Source organism: Borostomias antarcticus, assembly GCF_949987555.1.
Source record: "Borostomias antarcticus genome assembly, chromosome: 19".
Classification (NCBI taxonomy): Eukaryota; Metazoa; Chordata; class Actinopteri; order Stomiiformes; family Stomiidae; genus Borostomias; species Borostomias antarcticus.
In genome coordinates, this window is record NC_140252.1 from 17951527 (window position 1) to 17976665 (window position 25139).

Sequence of the window (25139 nt, forward strand, 5' to 3'; positions counted from 1 at the left end):
GGCGTGGCTCAGCTGGCACGAAACTAGAGACAGAGATACTGTGGCCTGAGTAGACGGCCGCTCTACTATACCTCCGACGCACGCGGGCACACACACGTGCGTGTGTGTGTGTCCACCTGGTGCTCTCCACCCCCCCCCCCCCCCACCCCCCCCGGTACGGACTGTCCCTGCAATCTCGTTGAGTGGGCAGCATCGGCTGGCAGCAGCTGGTTTGGCTTATAGTTGGCCTCCACTGCCCCCCCCCCCCCTTCTCTCTCTCTCCGTTACCCACACGCAGCCCTCCAGACGAGAGCAGCTGACCGGTCCACAGATAAGCTCGGCCACCGCGGCTCTAACCCGTCTCCCTGTGTCTTTAGCAGCGCACTTGTCGCTGTTTTTTTGGGGGGGGGATTTTTTGACTTATGCAGGTGCTTCGATGTTGTCAAACTTTTATTCTACCTCGTTGTTTAACCCAAACTGTACCCGATCCGGACTGAGAGGCACGTTTTCGTCACACGTGTACCAGAGCCCACCACCGGGGGGCGCGTGCCACAATTCATTTTCCCAGCACCCGGTATAAGTGTAGTCTACTCAGGGCCGTCTACTTTCTAAATCCACAGAGTTCAGAGCTTGAGGTGTTTAGTAGCTCTTTTGGTGCTTGGTTCTAAATGTTAGGATTCTCATAAGTTAGTATCGAGGTTAGGTGCATTGTGGGTACAATTATCATTAGTTCTAGTTGTTCTATTTCACAACATGGATCAGATTACTCTTATTGAGGTCGCTGGGTCATAGATAGATCAGAGATGAGAGGATGGCTGGGTTATTCGTGTGTCCAAACATGAGAGCGTTAGTCATGCCCTTAGGTTGGGATCGGTAGCAGAATGGATCAGCAGAGCTCAGTACTTCCGTGATGGTTGTTTGGGTGTGCGTTGTTTGGGTGTGCGTTGTTTGGGTGTGCGTTGTTTGGGTGTGCGTTCTGGGGCTCACGCTTATGACGGAACGAGTACTCCGGAAAGCACCAGCGAGCAAAGTCCCGGGGCCTCATTTATAAAGCTCGCACACGCACAAAATAATACGTACGCCACTCCCGAGCAAACTTCGAGATTTATAGAAACTAAATTCGACGGGAGAAGGTCGGAGAATGTGTTTACCTCCAAGCACACTCTGACCCATATGTACACACATGTCTGGCAAGAAACGCTTTGAAATGGACAATAAATATATCCGATATTACAAAATAACCCGTCAGATATGTTGCACAGTGCAACCGGGAGAAATAGCATACTCAATTGGATTTGTCATCGCTATAGTCTACAGTACTTGCATGTTATGAAATTGATCCTCATAAATAATAATTTGTATGTGTAAGTGCAAATCAATCACTCTATAAGTCAAAGACTCTTGTGAATGACTTGTGAATTGCCTTTATATTTTTTACTGCTATGTATTTTGGTATTTTGGTCGAGCAACAGTCACTCTCTATGCGTACGAGCCCCTCTCACCGCAGGGGGAAATGACAGTGCTAACATGCCCCTAGCCTCTACTGCAACAAGAATTCTCGTTATCGACTGTCTTACATGACATGATGACTCAGGCTATGATTCACCGTATGCTGTGTTACACAGAAATAGGCTGTTGTTATTGGTGGTGTTTGCGTCTGTTGAATGGAAAATAAATGGCACAGTCGTTTAGTCGAAAGAGAACTCGTCTGCCTCATTGCCTTGATTGACTCGAATCTACATTCTTCGGACGCCTACATTATTATAGGTTATTTACTGGAGGCCATTTATAAATCGCTCTGCATATTTCATGAATAAAATCCTCTGACATTTTGGACGGTCGGCTACATAATCCTCACGGGGTTATATTCAAACTGATGCCGTTTTCGACACCTCCGTCTCCTCCGTGAATAACGCTTCAAACATTTCATATGTTCATATTCATTAAGAAAATATCACTTTTTTCACTATCACACTATCATCTTTATCGCAAAGAGCATTTTGTGTCATGGGCACTTTTTTTTGTAAGTTAATGCTCTAATGTGTTTTGCTTTTGCTCTCACTGTGTGTGGTGTGTGGTGTGGTGTGTTTGTGTGTGTGTGTGTGTTTGTGTGTGTGTTTTAAAAGGGAGTTCATGCCCAAGACTGTGGGAGTGGATCCCAGTCCATTTACCGTGCGCAAGCCAGAGGAGACAGGGAAATCAGTGCTGGGGTAAGTGTGTGTGTGTGTGTGTGTGTGTGTGTGTGTGTGTGTGTGTGTGTGTGTGTGCTCAAGCACACCACTATGTTTGTTATGCATTCTGTTCACGTTCTATTTTGAAGTGTTGTTCAGTAGTGTGTGTTCATTTCTGTGTCAGGCTGTTGTGGTACTTGTAGATGTGCCGTGCTTATATAACCAGATGCAACACTCTCTCACACACACACACACACACACACACACACAAACACACTCACACTCACTCACTCACTCACTCACTCACTCACACACACACACACACACACACACACACACACACACACACACACACAATGTTCCCAACAAGCCCTCACAACATGCCGAGTGATTTTCCAAAACATCCACATGTTTTCGCAGGAGCACTGAATGAACATGACATTCAGGATAGCAGCTCGTTATGGTAATTCATGTATCATCTTCACCATAGCTAGGCAACCCCGCCTTTACATCCATGGCCCAGTGTCTCTGCCGCGCTGGTCTTTACTGGAACCTGCGGGTCAGGCAGGGGTCATGTCTTCTCCCATGTTTGAGGGCCATGTTTGGTGAAAGAGGAGGGTTTTGTTTACATCTGGGACTCTTCCCTTATCCTTTTTGACTATACGATAGACAGACAATTGACTCTTGCCTGTACAACAGACGACAACAACAGACTTTGCACAACTGTATGCTTGGATGTTATTTAATTGCGCTGCCTACGTCATGGACACGGGCACGGTCATCCACGATCGGATGGGATGAGTAGATGAGGATGATAGTGATCGACTGCTAGATGACGGATGGTAAATTGCCAGTTTGGGGACCTTTAAATGTCTGGCGGAGTGCCTAGAACTGGAATGAGGAAATGATTAGTACCGTAAGGACAGGCGATGACAAGGATTTAAATGTGCCTGTACTTGTTACACATGGCAAATACACTTTATTCTATCCTGTTCTATTCTATTCTATTCTTTTCTATTCTCTTCTGTTCTGTTCTATTTTTCTGTCCTCTAGCCTGTTCTACACGTCTCATCTAGCTCTTTTGTTGTTGTTGTTGTTGAGTTTTGTTTCAACACTTTCCTTCTCTTTGACAAACATGACAGACAGACGGCACATTGCTGCTCTGGAAAGGTCGGCTTCAAGGCTCCCATAGCTTTTTATTTTAATTTTAATATCAGTGAAACGTTTAAAACGGCGCTAGACGTCGTGCTCGATTTGTGAGCTACAGTATGAAAAATGTATGTGAGAGAGAGAAGTCCACCTGCCAGCCAGGGTAAATTCAGTCTGCTTCACTCTTCGTTTGTGGGGTTTTGGGGTACGGCAACACTCCTAAGTAACGCTGTATGAGAATGACCCCTGTACTGCTAATTAAACCTCAGCACACGCGCACGCTCTCAACCAGCTGTGACTCTTGTCGGGGAGGAGGCACCCTCAGCTCCAAGCATTTTTTTCCCCCCGTTTTTTCCCGTAGTGCTCTGGTGTAATTACCAGACTGCACATTTAATATATTCCGTTGCGGAGCCAGACGGTGATCTACAAAGAGGTGTTTTTCACAGAGGAGCTCATTGAGCGATGGTTACCCAGAATTCCTGCTCTATATTACACTAGACTGGGTATGTCTCCTCCATGACTAACTAGCCACTGAAACTGCCCGGGACTGACTATGACCGTTTCAGGTTTTGAACTTCAGCTTTAACTGTTACATACTGTACTTAAAATGCATATTGTGTATTAATATAACATTTTATATTATATTGTTTTTATATTGTTTATGATGTATGCTACTGTATGTAACCAGGGCACCACTGCAAATGAGACCTCGGTCTCAGTGAGCTTCCCTGGATAAACAAAGTTAAAATAAAATAAATCAAAATAAAAACGTGTTTTTTTTCCCGTGTCCCCCCTCCTGCAGTAGTAAGAGCAGTAAGGAGGAGGCGGTGCTCCAGAGGAAGACGGCGGCCAGCGCCCCGCCCCCCCCCAGCGAGGAGGCCCTGTCCAGCAGCTCGGAGGACGACTCTGAGGAGGACCGGGACGACGACGCCTCCGTCTCCCAGCGCTCCACGCCCGTCAGGCTGCCCGACGCCGGGGACGGAGCTGGCCGCGCGCAGGAGGTACGGGACACGCGCGCACACACACACACACACACACACATGCACACACACACACACACACGCATGCACACACACACACACACACTCACACTCACACACACACACACACACATACACACGCACACATACACACACACATTCACACACACATACACACACACACACACATTCACACACACATACACACACACACACACACACACACGCACACATACACACATAAATACACACACACACACACACACACGCACACACACAGATACACACACACAGACACACACAGACACACACAGACACACAAACATCATCCCTCGCTTCCCATTATCAGCAACCGAAGCGTCGCCTGCATCAGATCTGTTTCCCTCTATAGATGTTAGCTGCCATCCAGGTTTAACCCACCCAGGCGCAGGCCGACCTCACGGTGACCTCATGGTGACCTCCTCCCCAGTTTCTGTGCTGCCGGAGCGTGCAGCTCCCTGAGGGTCATTCAGGAAGGAGCTAGAGGCTGAACTCCTGGGTTACCTGGGTTACCTGCCGCTGCCCTATCTCTGGAAAGAGCACTCGTTGAGAACAAATTAGCTTTTCTCCTCTTATACCCCTCGTTTTCACTGAATCCTCTCTCTCTCTCTCTCTCTCTCTCTCTCTCTCTCCTTTTCTCCCTCTCTCTCTCTCTCTCCTTTTCTCCCTATCTCTCTCTCTCTCTCCTTTTCTCTGAGTTCACGAAAGGTCAATGCTCATTTGAACATACGCTTAATGGTGCGAAACGGTGAGAAGCCGCTACTCAAATGACATGTTGAGCGATGTGACTGTCATGTACGGTGGCCCTGAAGTGTCATGGCATAAATTATATTATCGTATTGCGAATTTGCGCTTGTTTGCCGTGCACACTTGTCTACAAGTGGCTGTTGGAACGGCATGCACACATGTAGCCGCTGACCAGTCCAGCGTTGCCTCTGGCGGGTTTGATGATGTTCAGTAAGGTCCCGTCTGCAGGTTTGGGGCTGTAGGACCTGCATGGTGTTTTCATCAGTGTTTTTGTCGTTGATTAGTGCGTCACTAACGTCCACTACACGGTCTGCTGCGGCCCTCCAGCTCATGTGTGCACACACACACACACACACACACACACACACACACACAGCCTCACAAAAAAGAGGGTCCTCGTTCTCTGTTCTCAAGGCCTCTCCCTGTGTTGCCAGGACAACAGGAACGTTTGAGTATCGACCCCAGAAAGAGAGTGGATGAGCAGTAGGAGACCACAGGAGATGGAAGGAAGAGGAGAGAGAAGGGAGGAGAGGAGAGGAGGAGGAGTGGGTGGTAGAGGAGGAGAGGGAGGTAGAGGAGGAGAGGGAGGTAGAGGAGTAGGAGAGGGAGGTAGAGTAGGAGAGGGGTAGAGTGAGGTAGAGGAGGAGGAGAGGGGTAGAGTGAGGTAGAGGAGAGGGAGGTAGAGGAGGAGGAGAGGGGTGGAGTGAGGTAAAGGAGGAGAGGGAGGTAGAGGAGGAGGAGAGGGATGGAGTGAGGTAGAGGAGGAGAGGGAGGTAGAGAGGAGGAGAGGGAGGTAGAGGAAGAGGAGAGGGATGGAGTGAGGTAGAGGAGGAGAGGGAGGTGGAGGAGGAGGAGAGGGGTGGAGTGAGGAGAGGAAGGAGAGGGGTGGAGGGAGGTAGAGGAGGAGGGAGGTAGAGGAGGAGAGGGAGGTAGAGGAGGAGGGAGCGTCTGCAGGCTCCTGTCACCTGTAAAGGGTTTGCTGCTCCTCATTCTGTGTCCTTGTCTGTGAGTTGCATGTGTGTATTCACAGGCTGCTTTTTAAAAAGAGACCCTGGTCTTAAAAACCTCCTCTCATAAGAACGGCAGCATTGTTTACGGCCGAAGCCGCTTTATAAATTCCACCGCATGGGGGGGAAAAAAGAAAGCAATTGAATTGAGACCTTTATTTATTGTTTATTGAGGGAGGACAGTTGAGAGCAAGCTCTCTTTTTCAATGCCACCATGATTACAATAATAAACTCTCTTTTTCAATGTCACCATGATTACAATAATAAGCTCTCTTTTTCAATGTCACCATGATAACAATATTAAGCTCTCTTTTTCAATGCCACCATGATTACAATAATAAGCTCTCTTTTTCAATGTCACCATGATTACAATAATAAGCTCTCTTTTTCAATGTCACCATGATAACAATATTAAGCTCTCTTTTTCAATGCCGCCATGATTACAATAATAAACTCTTTTTCAATGTCACCATGATTACAATATTAAGCTCTCTTTTTCAATGCCGCCATGATTACAATATTAAGCTCTCTTTTTCAATGTCACCATGATTACAATAATAAGCTCTCTTTTTCAATGTCACCATGATTACAATATTAAGCTCTCTTTTTCAATGTCACCATGATTACAATATTAAGCTCTCTTTTTCAATGCCGCCATGATTACAATAATAAGCTCTCTTTTTCAATGCCGCCATGATTACAATATTAAGCTCTCTTTTTCAATGCCGCCATGATTACAATATTAAGCTCTCTTTTTCAATGCCACCATGATTACAATATTAAGCTCTCTTTTTCAATGTCACCATGATTACAATAATAAGCTCTCTTTTTCAATGCTGCCATGATTACAATAATAAGCTCTCTTTTTCAATGCCGCCATTATTACAATAAAAAACGAGTTTAAAAAAACTGCGGCCGCTCTCCAAAAAAGATGCGGCGCCCGGAAACCTGTCAGGGGTGACTCATGAGACCCATAAACCCCCCCTAAGATCCAGAACTGCCCCCCCCCCCCCCCGCCCCCCACGCACACACACACTTCCCCACCTCAGCGTTCTGCCGCCACGGCGAAAACGATCACTGCGGCGGCGGCGATGACCCGGGCGGGGGTGGCGCCGAGCTGGCCTGGCCGGACGTCGCGGGTAACGGTGAACCCCAGGTGGGGTGGCGTTTCCGGCTCTTAAGCGTCTCTAGTTGCTTAATAACTGTGTAGCGAAGTACCGGCTTCACGATCAATACTTTTACAGGCGGGTAGAGGGACACGGAGGAGGGGTCAACAGGAAGTCCTGGTCAACAGGAAGTGCTCGCTGTCGCTCAAAGAATGATGGATTTAACAGAGTTGCGTCACCTCGAGGGGCACCACGCGGGTATACGGGGGGAAATTGATAACCTTGAATATGAATTTGATCAGTCTTAGTCTGGGGGGGTGAGTGCTCAGTGGCCGATGGCTTCTACACACAGCATACTGTACCAACACGGATCGTCCATCAATGTAGGCTTTATGACAATTCTACACCGAAGAATTATACTACCGCCTACATAATAAATACATAAAACACAATGAACAGATGAATGAAATACAAGCGTAGCTTGCAATGCATATTTGTACAGTCAACCCATTTCGTTACAGATTGATACCAAACATGTTAAATCAGAACTTCCTGCAACTCAATAACAAGTTAACATGCAGTTCATCTTTCACTACCGGGAAACGCATTCATATATTAAACATGTGAGGAGTATACATTACAAAATGCATGCAATTCATTTGTTCAGATCTGGGAAATTACATACAGAAACACATTTTTTGTTTATGCATGCAATTTTTGAGTTTTGTCTCCGTTCCTTCCCACTCGCCAGTCTGCAGCAAACGTGTCACGTGTCTCCTCTCACATGAGGGTTATCTCCCATCGGGGGGGGGGGGGCGGCGTGGAGACGGGGGTGGAGACGGGGGTTGGAGACACAGGAGGGCTGTGGAGACATCTTGATGGAGTCGAGCCGTGCCAGGCCGCTCAAGCGCAGTCTGTTGTTTGGTTAGAGCAGCGTGAGCGAGCTAATTCCTCCCCTCCACTGAGGATAGAGAGCTGTTAACGAGGGCCCGATGCGTCACGCCCTGCCACAGGCGTTATTGAAGCACCTGCTTTTCGCCCAATCAGAGCTGTAGGCCGTTTTGAAACGAAGCACTGTAATTACGATCGTGGGTTAACGAGCCACAACTGGCTCCCATTGAGACGAGCTGCAGCTGGATCATCTCAACGTGACGAGGGAGACGGAGAGAGATGGACAAAGACGACGCTCTCCTCGATGCCCGCACGTGTTTCTCGTCTGCGTTTTTGTCGCCGTTCTTTGAGGCGCTCTCTGTCGTCCGCTCCCTCCGCCTCGGCCCGGGCTGGAACGCCCCTCCCTCCGAGCGGAGGAACGCTCCGGAACGCCGCCGGCAGATATTGAATAAAAGATTACATTTCCAATTTTCCCAAGACCCGGTGGCCCTGGAGGTCTCGCTATCTCCCCCCTCCCTCTCTCTCTCTCTCTCTCTCTCTCTCTCTCTCTCTCTCTCTCTCTCTCTCTCTCTCTCTCTCTCTCTCATTACCCTTCCCAGAGATAAAGAATATATTTTCCTTGTGCGCCTCCTCAACGCTCACACCTTCTGCGACTTTTATCCTTCTTTATCGCTGTCTCCATCTCTCTCTCTCTCTCTCTCTCTCTCTCTCTCCCTCTCCCCCGGGCCTGCAGAGGCGGGTCGTGGCGCTGACGGGCTCACGTGTCCGACACGCCGCTCCATGCGCGTGTCTCGTGGCGCCGCACGCGAGCCCGTCCTCCCCGAGAATGGATCGCCACGGCGTCCGCCGAACACTCGGCTGATAAAATATTTAAACGTCTGATCATTACCCGGCTACCTCGCCGCCTAATTACACAGTTTTTGTTGTGTGTGTGTGTATGTGTGTGTGTGTATGTGTGTGTGTGTGTGTGTGTCTGTGTCTGTGTGTATGTGTGTGTGTGCGTGTGTGTGCGTGTGCGTGTGTGTGTGTGTGTGTGTGTGTGTGTGCACACGAGAAGCTGTGTTTGTTCAGCTTCTCTCTCTTGGAACCTGTGCTGTCTCTTTCCCTCTCTGCTAGTTAGACTAGCAGAGAGGACAGTTTATAGTATTATAGTAGTATAGAGAACAGTTTATATTCATGTAAATTGATCTCTCTCCCTCTCTAATCTCTCTCTGTCTGTCTCTCTTTCTCTCTCTCTCTCTCTCTCTCTCTCTCTGTCTCCTCTCTCTCTCTCTCTCTCTCTCTCTCTCTCTCTCTGTCTCTCTCTCTCTCTCTCTATCTCTCTCTCTCTCTTCTCTCTCTCTCTGTCTCTCTCTGTCTCTCTCTCTCTCTCTCTCTCTCTCTCTCCCTCTCTCTCTGTCGTTCTCTGAGGGACAGCTGATCGATACGTTCTGAGTGGTCAATCGAAAGCAATATTGTTCACCACAGCATCACTCAGCCGTCTTTGAGGTGCGGAGGCAGGAGGGACATGATAATTGGCAGCTTCACAGGCTTCACTTCTGCTCTAACAATAAAAGTCGATTTCCATGTTAGTGGCGAGGTCGAAGGTTATTTCAGCGGCGGTGAGCTGAGGAGCTTGGCTCATTCCTTTTGTGAAGACAAACACACACACACACACACACACTGTGGCACACAGGAGAGGCCGGATGGGACACACACAACTCAAGGGCACGGGGTCGCACATGTCCGCGCTCAAAGAGTGCATCCATTAAAGAATAAGAGGAAGAGAAGGGGACTCAGGGTCCGAACACACACACACACACACACACACACACACACACACACACAACCCCCCCCTGCAACATAGACAGGCGCACTCACGTCGACCCCACGCTCGGTTTCTATTCGAGGGTGCTCGTCCCCGATTGGCCGATTCCCTCCCGCGTGTGAAGGTTTCAGACCGCAAGCGCATCACCAGGTCTCCGTTTGCAATAGAGGCGGTCTTGTATAGGCATCACACTGACTGTGGCCTATGACCTTTAACCTGTGATCCCCTCCCCCCACCCCTCCCAGGACGTCCAACAGCAGCCCATGAGGGACACCTACGGACTCAGCCTGGCCGACCCCCCCACTCCAGAAGACCTGTTCATATACCAGAGGTGAGACGTGTGCACACACACGCGCACACACACACACACACACACGCAAACACACGCACGTGTGATGGAAAATTTAGCCCCTGGAGCTGATCACCAATAATATTCTACATACATGTTTATCAAAACAAGGTGGTACTGATTAGCTATACTCTGAGCTAGGAAGGAAGTGCCAAATATGGTCCTCTAAGCTAGGAAGGAAGTGCCAAATATGGTCCTCTAAGCTACTGTAGGTCAACTGAGCAGAGTTAAGCTGGCGCAGACAAGATGGCTTGAGCACAAAGCCCCTTACAGTTAGATAAGAAATCGCTGACCTTAACAATTAACCCTGTCACACACGGAATAAACTAAACTTACCATCACACGCGCACGCCAATGCACTCACACACCCACACGTGTGTACATACGCACACACACACACGCACACGCACACACTAATGGGAACTGGAATGAGGAATTGATCGGCGATAAGATATTGTACCAGCTTTGACGGCGAAGGAGCACAGACTCTATTATGTAGGAGGCGGAGTGCAGCGATTCAACGTTATATTTGAGTCTGGAGAGAGACTACTCTCTCATAGGCATCAGTAGAAAGAAGTGTGCACACTCAAAGCTCTTCGACGCGCAAATATTTATTGGGACGTAATTAAAACCAACATTTTGGCATACTGTACCGTAGATGCCTTCATCGGGATAATATGCAATAAATTATGGTCTGAGCTCATAGAGAGAGATATTGGTACTCAAGATAATTCACAACACCTGACTAATTAGGTTAAGTACATTTAACAGCAGCAGGGAGAAACCATATCAGTGAAAGAGGATCTTAACATGGCAGTACACAGCATCGAAACACTGGGTTAGGGTTACCAGAGGCACCAGACTAGAGAAAAAACGGCATCACACAAAAAACTAGTAGGAAAGATGCATAGTATAGGTATCATCATACAAAATACAAAATAGTATCACAATTATCAACACGCCCGCCGGTCTGATCATGTATGAAAGCCTGAACTCCCCGGGGAGGTCAACACGCTAGTCTAGCAACACTGCAAGTTATACATACGTGTTTCGCACTATAGGTAAGCATGTGATAGGCTAGAAATAACAGTGCAGGAAAGGAAACGGATCTACAGGTAGTCATATACATCTGAGGTCCACGAAAAGGGGCCTTAAATTGAACTCGACATCCGGCGCAAGGGATTTAAGCGTCTAGATCTACGCTGGCTCTCGTTTTAATAGCAAAGCGTCTATATCATCACCCCCCCGTCGAGAAACAGACACTTCTACAACGCCCACGTAACGTAGAGAAGCAGCGGGGGGGGCGGCTCCCCCTCACAGCCGCCCGGACACGCCAGTTGACCCCGCTATAGGTTGAGGGCGAGTCGACGGTTACGTTCAGCGGCGTGCGACACTGAAAGTCGTCCCAGTGGAAACCAAAGACCCCGGCGAGCAATCCGTCCCCCACTTTGGCGGTGTTCCTCCCCGTAATCACAGTCCTTTTCTCCATAATGGCGGCGATTAGCGTCTGAAGCCTTTTGTCGAGCTGTAGCCAATCCCTCTCGTCTGTAACTCCTCCCCTTTCTCTCTCTCGCAAATAAATACTTTTATGCTCCAAAAAACAAAATGTCCATCCTTCCGAACCCAAACTGTTTGTGCCAACCTGTCCTTACACCTCCACTTTTCACCGAAGTATTTAGCAAGCTAGTCCCCCTAACCCCCCTCCGACTCCATGTCCCTAGCTGGCCGTTCTCTAAGAACTGTGGGTAATTTGGACACCAGCGTGGGAGTGACCTTCTCTCTGAAGCCTGAATCTCTCGTAGAGACATTCATGAGAGCATACACACACACACACACACCTAATGTCACTAGAACACACTCCGAATGCTGCTGGAACATACACACTCCTAATGTCGCTGGAACACACACTCCTCATGTGGCTGGAACACACACTCCTATTGTCACTAGAACACACACACACACACACACACTACTAATGTCACTAGAACACACACTCTGAATGTTGATGGAACACACACTCCTCATGTGGCTGGAACACACTCCTATTGTCACTAGAACCCACACACACACACACACACACACACACACACACACACACACACAAACTCCTGATGTTGCTGGAACACACATTCTGCACCAAGGCCACCTCATCCTCTCATATGAAAAGGCGACGGAGAGGAGGGAGGTCTTTGTCGTGAGCTGCTCAGGGTCGTTCAGCCTCTCCTGTCATATTTAGAAGAGGAGGGAAACAAAGCGCTTGTCACATTCTGGAGGCTCACGTGCCGAAGAAGAGTCTCTCTCGTTTCACACGACCCTCAAGCCTCAGGCCAGATCAGCGAGGAGAGCTTGGCGAGCGCGCCTGGATGCGAGCAGTAAGATCTCGCCGTGTGTGTGTGTGCGTGTTTGTGCGTGCGTGTTTGAGTTTGTGTGTGTGTGTATTTGTATTTGTGTTTGTGCGTGTGTGAAGTGCATTCTTCTCATCACCATATGGCTCCTCTGATTTTTGCCCCAGTACACACACACACACACACACACACACACACACACACACACACACCATCAGTCATGTCAATCATTAACTGACGCTAAACCACATCTCTGATTGTGTCCTCTCTGACCAAGGATGATAAAACCACACACACACACACACATCCTGTTGTGTTGTGTAGCGACGCTAACCCCCTTTGGTAAAGGCTTAAACGTTTCCCCGGATCCCTGCAGGACACGCTGCCAGTAACCACCCATCTCCTGCTAATATGAGCCTGTGTTTATGGAAATGCAGTACAATAATAACTACAGTCCCCCATTCAGAAGTCCAGATCTCACCTCAGAAGCCCTTCAGAACGTAATGAGGTCTGCGGAAGCCGTCGGTGACTGGAGGCCATCTTCCCTCGCGGGCTTCCTAGGACAAAGCGGTGATTCAGGTCAACCGGAATCGTTGCCTCCACCTGAATGGTGGAACCATCTAAGCCGAGAGCGCCTTGGTTGTTCCTTTGAAACCCTTAGATACTAATCTTTTTTGAAAGGGACACATAATACGCACGAGGGCACCCACACACGCGTGAGACGTCACGATGGTAACGCCGTCATTGTTGCGGAGGCCTTCGTCCACCCCGGCTCGGCCGCCGGCCTCGTGCGACCGGCCACGGAGCGCGACGCCCCGACAGGCCTGCGAACGCCCACCGCTCACTCCCGCGTTTATCAGCACTAGTCGAGCTGATTTTCGTGCGGAAAAGTCGATTGGTTCTCACGTACCAGTGAGTTTGGGGGTGTGGGGTAGGGCTCAGCATATATAATGAACAATAATAATGATTGGATTTAAAATCAACTGGATTTAAAAAAACGCCCCAATTAGTTAATTTTTGAGGAAAGTTGTAAACCAGCCAGTGTAAAGAACAAAGCAAGGTTTACTCCTTCATCATCGGGCGTCAGGGCTTCAGTACGACATCAAACATCCTCCCCAGGGTCTAGTGTTAGCGAGAGTGTTCATCTATCTACTGTATCTATACATATTTATTGATTTATTGATTCGTTGTCTAGGAGCCAATCCCAATGGGATCCACGTGAAGCCTCATCATGTGTTTATAGATGGATCTTCTGAAATTCAGTTCAGTTCAGCGTGCATTTAACAGGTCTCACAACACTTCATGAAAGGTTTTAATCAATAATACAATTGTGTGTGTGTGTGTGTATATATCTTTGTTTCCTTCCTTCCTTCCTTCCTTCCCTCCTTCCCTCCTTCCTTCCTTCCTTCCTTCCTTCCTTCCTTCCTTCCTTCCTTCCTTCCTTCCTTCCTTCCTTCCTTCCTTCCTTCCTTCCTTCTTTCCTTCCCTCCTTCCTTCCTTCGCTCCTTCCTTCCCTCCTTCCCTCCTTCCCTCCTTCTTTCCTTCCCTCCTTCCTTCCTTCCTTCCCTCCCTTCCTTTCCTCCTTCCTTCCCTCCTTCCCTCCTTCCTTCCATCCTGTGTGGTGTGCGTAGGAGTTCTGAGCCTTTGTGCTTGGGCTTTTTGGGGGAGGAACTCACGTTTGACACACACTCCCTCAGGTGTGACACACACACACTCCCTCAGGTGTGAAACACACACACTCCCTCACCTTGCGCTGCCCGCTGGAAGCTCCGGTCGTCGTGACGCTGCGTTGCTGTTAGTTCTGTCCGCCTTTCATGTCCAATTGGTGTTGAAACGGTCGTGAGTCAGTATGAGTGTTTCCATGACGACCCAATGTTGAAACATGGTGTGTGTGTGTGTGTGTGTGTGTGTGTGTGTTGTGTTATTCGTAGGTTTGCCCATCTAGGCCAGAATCAGCACACAGTGGAGGGGACTGAGCCCACACACCTGGAGGATGTCATTAACCTGTGAGTGAAACGTGCAACACACACACACACACACACACACACACACACACACACACAGTAAGACACATTCACACACACGCACACACACACACACACACACACACACACACACACAGTAAGACACATTCACACACATGCACACACACACACACACGCACACACACACACACACACACACACGCGCGCACACACACACGCACAGTAAGACACATTCACACACATGCACACACATGCACACACACACACGCACACACACACACACACACACACAATATCTGATTACACACATGTGAAGTCCACAAAATGCACACACAGGTTCACACAAGGGATGTTCATGGTCTCAGCCGAAGAGCCAGGGACTTATAGTTATTATTATTATACGTTATTATGAGCACCAGTTACAGTATCTCTGTGAGTAACTAGGTTCATATGCAATTCTGTTAAAATTAAATCTGAAAAAACTAATCTGGTTTTAAATTCAACCGCTCAACGGCCAGCCTCTGGACATGAAGCCCAGCTAAATGGGGGTCAGGAGATCCTTTGGCCTCGTAGCTCTTCTCCTCCGCCTCCCTCGCTCCCCCTCTCTTTCTTGTCCTCCTCTCATCTCTCTCCGTCTCGGCCAATCCCGGCCGCCTCCATGCGCAACATGGGGGAGGAGCTTCAGCGCAGCTCTGCCACACACGTGTCAGCAATGTGATGCCCACGCGCACACACACGTGCACGCACACGCACACACACGTCGTGTGTGACCATCTCTGGGGGGATCTTCCACCACCACACCATATCCCCCCCCGCCCGCTCTCTCTGTCTCTCTCTCTGTCTCTCTCTGTCTCTCTCTGTCTCTCTCTCTCTCTCCGTCTCTCTGTCTCTCTCTCTCCCCCTCTCCCTCTCTCTCTCTCTGTCTCTCCCCCTCTCCCTCCCTCTCTCTCTCTCTCTCCTCCTCCTCTCTCTCTCTCTCTCTCTCTCTTTCTGTCCTCCCCTCTCTCTCTCTCCCTCTCTTTCTCTCCTCCTCTCTCTCTCTTTGTCCAGACTTGCTTGGTGCAGCGTGCATCACTGGTACAGTAGTTCAATCAGACTCCTTCAGGCTCCATTACTGCTTCTTGTCCACCCAACCCCCTCTCCTCCCCCTTTCTCACTCCCATGGTAACCCCCCCCCCCCCACCACACACACACACTCACTCTGTGTCAGCCCCCCCACCCCCCCCCACACCTCCCCACCCCAGAGGGCGTATTCATCCACTCACAGGCGCGGATGATGTTAGTAGATGGGGCTCCAGAGAGAGGGAGGGCGAAGGAGGGGGGGGTGGTTAGCATTTTACACATTTATTATTATTTTAATTTATTTATTTAGGCGGGTCGGTACTTAATCTTTATTGATCCCCGAGGGGGAGATTCCTGCGCTGACGCAGCTGGAATACAGAAGTGCAGTGAGACAAAATCCAGACTCTTCTTCACGAACGAGAGAATGTTCGAGGTGTCTCCAAAATGACGATTACTTTCTGCGAAAGTGATGTATGCACTTTAATTGTGCATTGAGTGATAAGATAAAATACACAGGCTGTCACCCCCACGCACACACACACACACACACACACACAGACTGCCGTCAACCAACAAAAACTGCACACTGCCCATCGCAGGACACCCCTGTGGTCATCTTAAGTGTACATATGTGCAGCTGGGATTAGAAACCGTTTCGGGGGTTAGCCTCAGGCCAGCTCGCCGTGTAACGGCCAGGGTGGAGGCTGCGCCGCGGCGCTCTCTTCCTGAGGGAAGATTGGAGCCGATACGAGCATCTTTCAAGTGGCAATTGTTCAGACGAGCCCGGTTATTTTTAGTGTGTGTGTTTGTGCGCTCGCGTGCGGCGTTTTTTCTTAGTTCTTCATCACCTCCCACTTCCACACGTCGCCGGGAACCTTCGGCGGCAGAAACGCACGTGCGCGTCACGTGTGCGACGCTAAAGTGGATGCAGTCACGTGCGCACGCTGAGAGACGGACGGACACACACACACACACACACCGCACAGACAGATACGTGCACGTACCACACACACACACACACACACACACAGGCACACACACACAACCCCACACAGACAGACACGCGCATATACAATGCATATACGCCTAAAATAGAGAAATGAGCATTTGGAGCTAGAAGGGTTAGACAGAGAGAGACCAACCGTTCAGAAGAAATTGCTAAGGGATGGAGGGAGAGAGAGACAGAGAGAGGGGAGGGTTGAAAATGTTTTTGCGCGTTTTCTCGTTCCGAAACGGTGCACTTTGCTAGCCTGTAAGTGGACCGTGTGTGTGCGTGTGTGTGTGCGCGTGCGTGTGTGTGTGCGCGTGTGTGCGTGCGCGTGCATGAGTTATTATAAGTAATCGCACAGTCGACGTGCGTGTTCGCACGTGAGCCATTACAGGTAATTGCCGCGTCGACGTGCGTGGGCGCGTGAGTTATTACTAGTAATTGGCGAGCCGACGTGCAGCCGCAGTTTCGGGCCAGTCGGCTGGCGAGAGACCCCGTGGGGTCGAAGGTCAGGGAAAGTCAGGGAGAGGGGGAGGAGACGGCGGCGGCAGAGAGCGAAGGAAGAAACACACAGCTGACACAGTACATCACATATTCACCTTTCTTAATCAATCAACTCCTCCTCTCCCTCCCTCCCTCCCTCTCTATCTGTGGCCCCCAGAGCCGGGGCCCCTCCGCCGGGGGCCTCCATTAATATTAATGCTCTCCAGCGTTTGAGGAAGGACCTCCGCGTGTTCCATATATTAACCTGGGGTTCGAATAGATGAATAGGAAGTAAAGATTGAAACATGTCCTATGTCCAGTCCGCTTCACCCCCCGGCCGACGCCCGGTCACGTGCGCGCGTAGGTGTGTACTGTGCACGTGCGCTCCACTGTTGGTGACGCCATGCCACAATCGAGCAGTCAGTCTATTAAGATGACTCTTTCACTAAAAAGGTGTGTAGGTAGTCATTATCTCCATTAGCTTTGTCCATTATCCCACCCGAGGCGCCATTAGCGTAGTGTCCGGATACGCCTCATTGTGTGAGATACATTTAGACTGATTCATCATCAACACAGCTTTTTTATCCAACTCATCTTCTGTCTCCATTCATCCATTTATCTCTCTCTCTTTCATGCCCCCACATCCTTCTCCCAACCTCTGCCCCCGCTCCCTCCCTCCCTCTCTCTCCCTCCCTCCCTCCCTCTCTCTCCCCTCCTCTCTCCCTCCCCTCCATCTCTCTCCTCCCTCTCTTCTCCCTCCTCTCTCTCTCTCCCTCCCTCCCCCTCCATCCCCTCTGTCTCTCTCTCCCTACCTCGCTCTGTCTCTCTCCCTCCCCTCCTCCATCTCCCTCCCTCTCTCTCCCACCCCTCTATCTCCCTCCCTCTCTCCCTCCTCTCTTTCCTTCCCTCTGTCTCCACTTCCCTCCCTCTTTCTCCCTCCCTCTCTATCGCACCCCTTCGCCTCCCTCTCCCCCCCCTCACCTCTCTCATGTCAGCTCCACGGGTGCAGCAGGTGTCGTCGCGGACGTTTGACCCGGAGCCCAAAGCAGGCGGCTCATTGGCAGATCAGACGCGAGAAAAACGATTTTAAGGTTTTTGATTGGCTGTTGCCGGGGTGGGCAGCAGTCTGATTTTCTTTGTCTCAGCCAGGCGGCGATGGAAAGGTCACATCTACAAGGACATGTGCTGTGTGTGTGTGTGTGTGTGTGTGTGTGTGTGTGTGTGTGTGTACACGTGCCAGGTGCTAGATGTCTAGATTCCCCTTACCCATCATTCTTATGTGTAAGCATGAGACACACACACACACACACACTCACTCACTCGCTCCCTCAGAGTCTGCAATTTTACCCGCCGTAAAAGACATGAATTCACCCACACTCCAGGTGTCTGAGAGCAGTGTGACGAACACCGCCGGGCTGCGCAAAGACACCGACCCCGGCTCACAGTCAGCGAGGGAGAGACAGGAAACGCACCTGAGAGACCAGAGGAGATGAGAGAGCCGCTACTAAGGAAGTGGGTCACCGAACATCGGGGGGGGGGGGGGCGGCTATCGTCCTAGCAACGGGACAGTGGCTGGGGTCGGGAGAGGTGTCGATCACTTGGACCAGTATGAACCTGGCGACCCCACGCCAGGGGTGGCGAGTCAATCAAGACCTGGCGTCTATCTAGGTCAGGCAAACCTGGTGCCCCCCCCCCCCCATCCCCCCCCCCGCTGCTTCCTGATTGAATTTGTGTGACGCCTTGTCCGGGCAGAGTCCAGGATGCGACGTACAATATCAGCGGGCCTGCCTGGCTGGCCATCGGGAGCACCAGGAGTTTTCCCGTTGGCGTGCGCGCCAACTGGCCTGGCAATGCGGTGAATGGCCTGCCCGCCCCCCCCCCCCCTCCCCGTGAACAAATCACGCAGCACCCCCACCCGGTCAACAAAACGAAACTGAAAGTGTTCCATCTCACCGCGTCGGCTCGGCTCGTGGCCTGACTTGGGCATGACTCCCGGCATGAAACATTTACCCAGTCCGGCCCTGTCGCTCATATTACGAGTCGGTCGACACACTTGCATCCAAAACTGCCAATTCGGATGGCTTTGGTCAATGGCACTTCAGCATGTTGTGTAGATACATGTATAGATAGTAAAGCTTCGTTTTTCGGTTCGATTCTTGCGAGATCCTTCTGTGGCTCTTTTAGGTTTGTAAAGTCCAAACTCAGGTTTTAAACTGGTTTGCGGTGGCAGTAGATCGCTGTGCTGAACATTCGAACCTGCATCCATGGACCTTAGTTGAATCTGTGAGCAGGGTTGGACAACCCTCGCTATCCAGCTGGCGTGAGATTCTGCAATGCGTTTCTGTGGGCCGATCGCTAACTAAGGCGCGAAACGCTGACATTTCAGCGTGAGGTGGAGGCTAAATCGAGAGTGAGCTCGGTGCACCTGTGGCCCCGTGTTGAACCTGAACACACACACGTCACCCGGCTTGACCGCCCGCGCTGCTCCCGGCTCTCCCAGACCGTATCGCCCAACGTCGCTCCGTCGCTGACCTGTGTACACAAGGCCATCGGCTGAGTGGTCGCTGGTGGGGAATTAAGAAAGGGAGGCTGAGCAACAGAGAACAACACAGAGAGAGAGAGGGAGAGAGAGAGAGAGGGAATGGTTTATACCTCCAGGTAAAGACGGAATGTACCGTTATCCCTCTCTCTCTCTCTCTCTCTCTCTCTCTCTCTCTCTCTCTCTCTGCTTCCTCCAGGCCTCTGTTGTTCGGTTGTCTTCTATAGGAGTATTTAATCCTACATTCAATCGACCTCTATTTACTAGGGGTCAGAATCGCGATTTTTTGTTTTTGATTTTTAAATCGATTTTTTTTAAATTAAAAAATCGATTTTTTCCTTATTAAAATGCTTCATTTCAGCCCATGTTTATAAGCTGAGGTGGAAAAAAGTTACCGCTTTTCTCCAGCAGAGGGCAAAATGTCTTTGGTGAAGGTGTAAGGTGAAGAGAAGAATGGCGGACAATGTGAGAAGAAAAAGCGCAGAGTTAAGACCTCCACCATCCAGCAATATCGAATCGTAATACTGTAAGATTAAGAATCCCAATTTAAATCGAATCGGCACCGAAAAAATCGTAAAAAATCGAATCGACAGAAAAGCATATCGTCCCAGCCCTACTATTTACCCAGGAAGTCTCATTGAGATTAAAATCTCTTTTGAAAGAGAGAGCAGGGTAGCAGCGGTAGGCCTATACAACAGTTACAGACAATACAACAGTCAGCAATACATAAAACAATACACAGAGGCAAGGCAAGTTTATTTATATAGCACATTTCAGCCACAGGGCAATTCAAGGTGCTTTACATGAGACATTAAAAGCATTAAAACAAAAAGAAAGACATTATAGACATTTAGACACAGAGACAGCTATTCAGTCTGGAATAGAACACAGCTTCTTAAAAACGATGGCAGTTTACAACCGATCACACTCTCAGCAGAGCAGATGATGCTGCAGTCTGGTTCTTGTCTTTTCGCGGGGGAGAACCAGGTGGTGAAGGAGGAGGTGAGGATGTACTCCATGTGGGAGGTGTATAAGAGTGCCATCAATGCCTTTGGCAGGTTGAATTTCTGGAAGCACATCCTGTGTTTTTTTGATGGGGGAGCTGATGTTCAGCTCTCACTTGAGGTCCCGGGAGATGGTCTGGTGCCATCTGTTGGAGTCAACAGAGTTCCCTGAGGAGGGTTCGGGGTAATGTTGAGGAGGGGGGCTGGGTTCCTTCTGAAGTCCTCAACCATCTCCAATGTCTTGAGAGCGTCGTTTCGGCCGCACCAGGACAGCAGCTGGTCAATTTCCCACCTGTAGGCGGGTGAGATGAATGTCTCCCTATCGGATGAATCCGATGGGGGTGGCGTCGTCCGCTAACTTCAGGAGCTTGACCGGCTGGTGACCGGAGGTGCAGCTGTTCGTGTACAGGGAGAAGAGTAGACTCACCCATCTCTCTCTCAGCATCTCTCTCTCACCATCTCTCTCTCTCTCTCGCTGTGATAATGGCCCTACCGGCATCCTATGATAGCAATATAAATGACGGGTAGTCATTTTCCTTCTACGTGAACAACAGACATCTCCTATTCTTTCGTGTCAAGCCACCCATGACTCACAGTGGCTCTCGCTGTCAGCTCTCGACAGGAACTCAACCAGCAGATACCGGTAAAGTTTCCCATCCGATTGTCTAGACATACGCCGGGTGACGAAGTCCTAGTGAATTACGTAGGATTGACTGTGTATTGACGCCAACTCGTCCACAAACTTCAGGAGCTTGAACGGCTGGTGACCGGAGGTGCAGCTGTTGGTGTACAGGGAAGAGAGTAGAGGGGGGGGGGTGGGGGACGCAGCTTTGGGGGGGGGGGGGGGGGGTCTGTGCTGATGGTCCTGGAGTCAGAGATGTTCTTGCCCAGCTTCACTTGCTTCCTGTCAGACAGGAAGTCTTTAATCACCCTGCAGAACTAAAACCAATACTTATAAGTCAATTTAATAGCAATTTGTGGTCAACTGAGTCAAATGCCTATAAGTAAGTAGCCTTGAGAATCAATGGTTCTGGAGCCTGGTGGCCCATAGGGCAAACCCAGAACTCCACAAACTCCGTGATCATCGCAGCTTCATTCTTCACAGAAGTTCCTCTGGATGAACCACAGTGTGATCAGGCTTTTAGTGCTCTCTCTGCCCCACTGTACTGCTCCTTATAGCTCTGCTTCGTCCCTTTCTCCCACTCTTCTGGCAAGACACGGGGGTTTCTAGTTCTGCACTATATGCTTGAACAGGGTTCGGGCACGTGAGCGAGGCGATCATGTGCCTGGAAGCGCCCCCCCCGCCCCCTCCCCCAATCCCACGCCCCCACTGTGACAGGCTGACCCAGTTAACAGGAGGAGGAGGAGCAGCTAATGTATTGGCGGGATGACGAAGCATGTTCGCGGAGTTTGGCCGCCTTCTACTTAACGGCTTAGTCATCGCCGCCCACCAGCGGCAGCGTTTCTCCCTCTCGACGTCTCCCGCTCGCTCTCGCTGCCATTTTTGGGCGCTCGGAGGTTTTCCGCCTTTGAGTGCTACTTAAGTTGTTGTTGTTGTTGTTTGCAGGTCTCTGTTACCTTGTTTTCTGATTCTGACTCAGAGATTCCCGGATCGAACGCGCTGAGAGGGAGTTGCACCGAGCAGGAGGTCGCGGGGTCTGCCTCGGCTGCACCGGCGTTGTAACGTTCACACCCTTCTCACCCCCTCTCTCCTCCCTCTCTCTCCTCCCTCTCTCTCCTTTCCTCTCCCTATACCCCCATTCCACCCCCGCCCCCCCCCCCCCCCCCCAGAGAGCCGGTGTCGAGTTTCGAGGAGGACAGCATCTACGAGGCGTCTCCCCCGCAGGTGGACAAGGAGACCCGGGAGCTGTTCCAGACGCACGTCCTGACGGGCCTGGGCCACGCGAGGGCGCTGTGCCGGGGGGACGTGCTCATGTACCGCGAGTACATCAAGAACAGGTACATGTAGAGGGGGGAGGAGCCTCCGCGGCGTCCGCCGCCGCACGCCGCTCCGCCTCGTGACCCCGGGGTCACGGCCCGCAGCCCCGCCTCGACCTCGGACCGCCGTTTTGACCGCCGGCGCCATGTCCAGCTGGGGATTTCTTATTCGGGACGAGCTGTACCTGAAGAGACCTCGTCTGAACTGTGCCTGATTATGGGAGGGGGAGGGGCTGATTGGAGGAACTCATTTTAGGATCCTCGTCGTAGCGCTGTAGCACGCCATGTTGGCTTTTAATGACCCTCACCGCTTGACCTCTCCCATGTCGCTGTGGGACACCAGAGCTCAACCAGACTCCGTGCTGAGAAGGACTTAAGTGCACTTGTGACATGCATTTACAATTATAGACTCCGTACACTCGAGATGGGGGTTGTTCCAGGCAGAAGCTGTGCAGTCCTAGTCTTGTTTTAATACTTGCTTTAATCTTGCAGGTACTACGCATTCAGAGGCTGACCAATCAGGTCTCTAGTGTTACTTGCTGCTAGTTTTAGTTTATTTCCTCCCTTCCTATTGTAATTATATCCCTGCCTTTTAAAAGAACAGTGTTTTGATTTTTACACATTTCATGCAAACCTACAAATTATTTTCATAACTTGCGATGGGATAACGGCCAAAAGAAACCTGTTAAATGTACTGTAGTTTGCTCTAAACATAGTCATGCAAATGTGATTGTAATGCAGATGTTTCCTTGTTTTAATTGTTTGCCATGCTCGTTAACATTGATTTGAATGAACGCCTTATTGCAATATAGCTTCTAATTAGTATGTAGTTCTGAATTAAACTTTAATTTATTAAATATTGTTGGGGTTTGATTTGATTGGGTGGATGAAATATGGTATTCGGCTACACTGTCATCCTCCTCCCTTCTCTTACCTATCTCTCTCCATCTCTCTCTCACCATCTCTCTCTCCATCTCTCTCTCCATCTCTCTCCGTCTCCATCTCTCTCACCATCTCTCTCACCATCTCTCTCTCCATCTCTCTCCATCTCTCTCTCCATCTCTCTCTCTCCATCTCTCTCTCACCCTCTCTCTCTCACCCTCTCTCTCACCATCTCTCTCTCACCATCTCCATCACCCTCTCTCTCTCACCCTCTCTCTCTCACCATCTTTCTCTCCATCTCTCTCACCATCTCTCTCTCTCCATCTCTCTCTCTCCATCTCTCTCTCACCATCTCTCTCCATCTCTCTCTCACCATCTCTCTCTCACCCTCTCTCTCACCCTCTCTCTCTCTCACCCTCTCTCTCAACATCTCTCTCTCTCCATCTCTCTCATCCTCTCTCTCACCATCTCTCTCTCTCTCTCTCTCGCTGTGATAATGGCCTGCCGGCATCCTGTGATACAATATACGGTAGTAATTTTCCTTCTACGTGAACAACAGACATCTTCTATTCTTTCGTGTCAACCATCCATGACTCACAGTGGCTCTCGCTGTCAGCTCTCGACGGGAACTCAACCAGCAGATACCGGTAAAGTTCCCAGCCGATTGTCTAGAACACGCCGGGTGACGCAGTCCTAGTGAATTACGTAGGATTGACTGTGGAGTGACCGTTTTTACCTCGGTGGCAGTGCTTTAAAAAGGCTGTAACATAACAAAATGTGGAAAGAGTGAAGGGATATGAATACTTTCCGGATGTACTGTAGAACCCTTTTCAGGACAGAATGATGCTTATAGGGTTCCAACAGAACCTTACGCAGCTGAAAACCACAGGTTTAATCTGTTGTCGCACGCACGCACACACGCACACGCACACACACGATTAAACAGGTGAGAGTAGAGTGCTCTCCGCACGCACACACACACACACGAATAAACAGGCTCACCTGTTTAATCGTGTGTGTGCGTGCGTGCGTCCGTGTGAAGGAGAGCAATCAACGTTTCACTATTGAGAGTAACCCATGGTGGGCATGTTTAAATTCACGTTTGACCTAGCTGGGTCACATAATATTCCTATGTATGAGGGCATTTGACATTTTGGAGAGGTGTGTGTTTTTCCGATTTGTGATGTCAGTGCGGGGGTAGGTATTGTTTCATAGTCGTCCTATCCTACAATCAGGCCCCAACAGTCCCCAGTCTCTCTCTCTCTCTCTCCCTCTCCCCCCCCCCCTCTCTCTCTCTCTCTCTCTCTCTCTCTGCTTCCGTGCCATCCTTTCTCCCTGTCTCTCCATACGCTATCGCTGACCGCTGCCCTGCTGTAGGCGGCCCACGGCGCTACGCAGGTAAACATGGATACACTTCAGGATGAATCACGCTGTTTTGCGTGCGTGCGTGCGCGTGATTATAAATGAGTGTTTGTAATAGTCACCGTTGCTCTCGATGTTTTGTTCCGAATAGCAGATGTCAGTCATGTGACAATGATTTGTTTTGATCACTCATCCCTCCCCCCCACCTGGGCATTAGCACCTGTTTTTAAAGGGGGGGGGCAGGGGGGGGGGGCCGGATCTTGGACACCTTTTATCCAGGTAAACAGTAACACACAGTGCGGACCCTGGATCTGCATGATTTATCT

General features: G+C 50.1%; 1 protein-coding gene across 1 annotated transcript in view; it reads left to right on the plus strand.

The window, feature by feature from the left end:
• fig4a (FIG4 phosphoinositide 5-phosphatase a) overlaps positions 1-23379 on the plus strand; it is a 71559-nt gene extending 48180 nt beyond the window's left edge. Inside the window, exons 20-24 of the mRNA XM_084453777.1 lie at positions 2106-2189; positions 4102-4300; positions 10122-10207; positions 14502-14576; positions 22423-23379. Of these exons, the coding sequence (XP_084309903.1) occupies positions 2106-2189; positions 4102-4300; positions 10122-10207; positions 14502-14576; positions 22423-22600 (622 nt within the window). The 3' untranslated portion in view covers positions 22601-23379. The remainder of the gene's footprint in view (positions 1-2105; positions 2190-4101; positions 4301-10121; positions 10208-14501; positions 14577-22422) is intronic.
• Positions 23380-25139: the final 1760 nt, after the last annotated feature.